This window comes from Chiloscyllium plagiosum, unplaced genomic scaffold (assembly GCF_037043375.1).
Source record: "Chiloscyllium plagiosum isolate Xiang-an unplaced genomic scaffold, Cpla_swu_hap1 HiC_scaffold_52, whole genome shotgun sequence".
Classification (NCBI taxonomy): Eukaryota; Metazoa; Chordata; class Chondrichthyes; order Orectolobiformes; family Hemiscylliidae; genus Chiloscyllium; species Chiloscyllium plagiosum.
This window is the reverse complement of record NW_028270190.1, coordinates 7002492-7005379: the sequence shown is the minus strand read 5'-3', so window position 1 is coordinate 7005379 and position 2888 is coordinate 7002492. Positions and strand designations below refer to the sequence as shown.

The window sequence follows — 2888 nt, the reverse complement described above, 5'->3', positions numbered from 1 at the left end:
CATGGAGTACAATCTATTCAGCCTCTCCCTATCGATCAAACCCTGTAACCCTGGCAACATCCTTGGAAATGGTTTCTGATCCCTTTCAAGTATTGCTGTCAAGCATATCTGTCTGCAGTGATCAGCTGGGTTTCAATAAGGCGAAAATGAGGACTGCAGATGCTGGAGATTCTAATCAAGATTAGAGTGGTGCTGGAAAAGCACAGCAGGTCTGGCAGCATCCAAGGAGCAGGAAAATGGACGTTTCGGGCAGGAGCCCTTCATCAGGAATAAGACTGCTTAGAATTAGACTGACACTGAAAACGTGGGACCAGAATTGGGTTGCATTTGAAGATGTGTTGATGGACAGGAAAAATACGTTGTGAGTGCAATTGATTTTGACTGTGAGGGTTTCTTGAATTTATTGAGTGGATAATTGACTTTTTATCTCTGATTACATCTGGTATGATTCATTGAATGACAAGCAGAAAGGATATCAGTGTAAGTTAGTAAATTCAGATTATTATACTGATTTGAAATTTGATAGATGTATTTGGACAGGCACGGCACCCCTTTACAGAAATTCCCAATTCCCTTATTATGTTTAATCAATTCTTGGAGCCTGTTCAATGCAGTATTCTGGTGCGGAGCATTCTCTACATATGAATAGGCTTTTTCCATCACACTTTCTGACATGAAACCCGGTATTCTCCACTGCAGCCAGCTTTTCCCGGATTTCCTGGTGTTGGCTCTGATCTGCATCATGTGCAAATATTTTACTGAAGACAAAATACTTGTGAATGTCTGGTTCAGTCCATATGTCCCGAAATGGGGAAATTTGCAAGACAGGGATGATTTCACAATTCCCCCTGTTACTGAAACAGTGATCTAGACATGGGCTGTAGGTAATGTAGAGAATGATACAGCCCACTGGCTGGTTATTGTGCTGAGTTCTGTTATTCAGCAGAGGTTGGAAAAGCTGAGCCGCGGTGAGGTTCCCGTTGATCTGGGTGGGGTTCAGCAATTTACTTTCTGGGCAACGACTGCCGCTGTTCAGGAAGACACCGAGGTCATTTCCACCTGGGTAGTTCAGGACTACGTTCACATCATTGGTAATGAAAGGATGTATTGGTCTGCCGGGGTGCAAGTCTACATATCCGTTGGTCTTTCTGCACTGGGAAGCAGGTAAAGCCAACAGGAAGGCGAAGTATTTTCTCCTATAATAGGTCACCTGGTGACCAGCTTCTGTGCAGAAACTGAAAGAGGTAAAGTCAGGATATCAATCAAGGAACAGTCTTTGGGTAAAACATTCTGTTTGCAGTGTCAGTGCGCCCAGTTTGAGATGAGTTACTTGGAACAATGCTCATCATATTAAAGAAAATGTGAAACCCTGCAATTCACATTTCAAGTTCTTGCATGGGAAGGTCAATGTTGATTTACTTTGTATCCCTGTCCCAGTGTTATAGTAAATTCTGGGATCAGTGAGAGGTTTAAAGAGAGAATCAGGGTAATTGACAGAGAGCAGAACAATGTTACTTATTTTTGTACAAATCCTCCTGCAATGAATTAGAGAATGCCACAAGCCTTCTTGATAACTCGCTCTAACTTCACTTTAAATACTTTGACTGATGCACTACTTGATGCCGCATGATACACGGGATGGTTAGAAATAAATAGAGACGGGGAGAGAAACAGAGAGAGAGAGAGAGAGAGAATGAGGGCTACAGGTGCAATCAGTGGGAGCTGGAGGTCGGGAGAATCCTGGAAGAATTGTTAACCGGAAAAATGTTTGGGGCATACAGAGACAAACAGAACAAAAGACTTGCAGACTGACAGGAAATGGAAATAATAGCAAAGGACGCAGAGGGAGACAAAGGGAAACTGAGCGGTGAGTGAGATGATTCAGTAAACAGTAAAATGTTGCCTGTGTGGGGGGTTTGGACTTTCTCTTCAAAGCTCACTCCGATGTATTTCACTCTCCTTTATTTCGGGGTCAGCGAGTGCTATCGATTTCACTGTTAGAGATATGACCCCGGGAAATCTGGTGATAGTTTCCCTGGAAGTCCCTTCCTCTGGGAGTAATAAGAGTCCTAGATAATGGGTTCAGACTTATTTCCCACAGCGACAGAGCACTGCCTATACCTGCCGTGTCCTCACGATTTATTACCAGCCTGCTCCAGGCCACCAGGCTCTGACTTAACCTCAGATTGAGCACAGCCCCCAGCTTACAGAGATGGTCAGGTAAGATCTATTTCACTAACACTTACCGATTGACAATGCCAGTCAAGGCACGGTTATCCAGTACAGCTGCATCTGACATGGGGATTGTGAGCAGCACCAACAGGAACAGGCAGAGTGACCACATTTTGAGATTTGTCAGCACCCTTTAACCGTACTGTAGGGAAAACACAGAAAAAATCTGAAAAGTATGAAAAAAAAAACTTGTTCAATTCGTACTACATTGGCGAGAGCGTGAAAGATATGCAGGGACACACGTGTCGGCAAACAGAAAATGTCTGTCTATCGTCCTCGGTGGTGCTTGCCCAGGAATTAAGCAGAAGTTCTGATTATCTCCCATGGGTATGATTTGCAGGTGAAGATTGGAAGGCAAAATGTCCTCTCCCAGAATCAAAAGCCCGGTGCTTACCTGCTCGGAGGAAACTGGAAGGGGTAAAGTCAGGGTGTGAGTTCAGGGGCGGACCTTGGGTGAAACATTCTCTGTGCAATGTCAGTGGGCCAAGTTTGAGACGAGTTACTCAGAACAATGCCCATTATATTGGACACATCGTAAAAGACAACAATTCACATTTCAACAATTTGCATCGGAAGGTCAATGTTGATTTATTGTATTTCCCTGTCCCAGTGTTGTAGTAAACTCTGCGATTAGCGAGAGGTTTAAAGAGAGAATC

The 2888-nt window shown here is 43.9% G+C and overlaps 1 protein-coding gene across 1 annotated transcript; it reads right to left on the bottom strand.

Moving 5' to 3' along the window:
* Positions 1–349: 349 nt before the first annotated feature.
* LOC148134770 (uncharacterized) lies at positions 350–2344 on the bottom strand. The gene is made up of 2 exons (XM_087985383.1): positions 2247–2344; positions 350–1235 (listed from the first exon to the last, which is right to left on the bottom strand). The coding sequence occupies exons 1-2, from the start codon at positions 2342–2344 to the stop codon at positions 584–586; spliced, it is 750 nt and encodes a 249-aa protein (XP_087841509.1). The 3' UTR covers positions 350–583.
* Between the last annotated feature and the right edge of the window lie 544 nt (positions 2345–2888).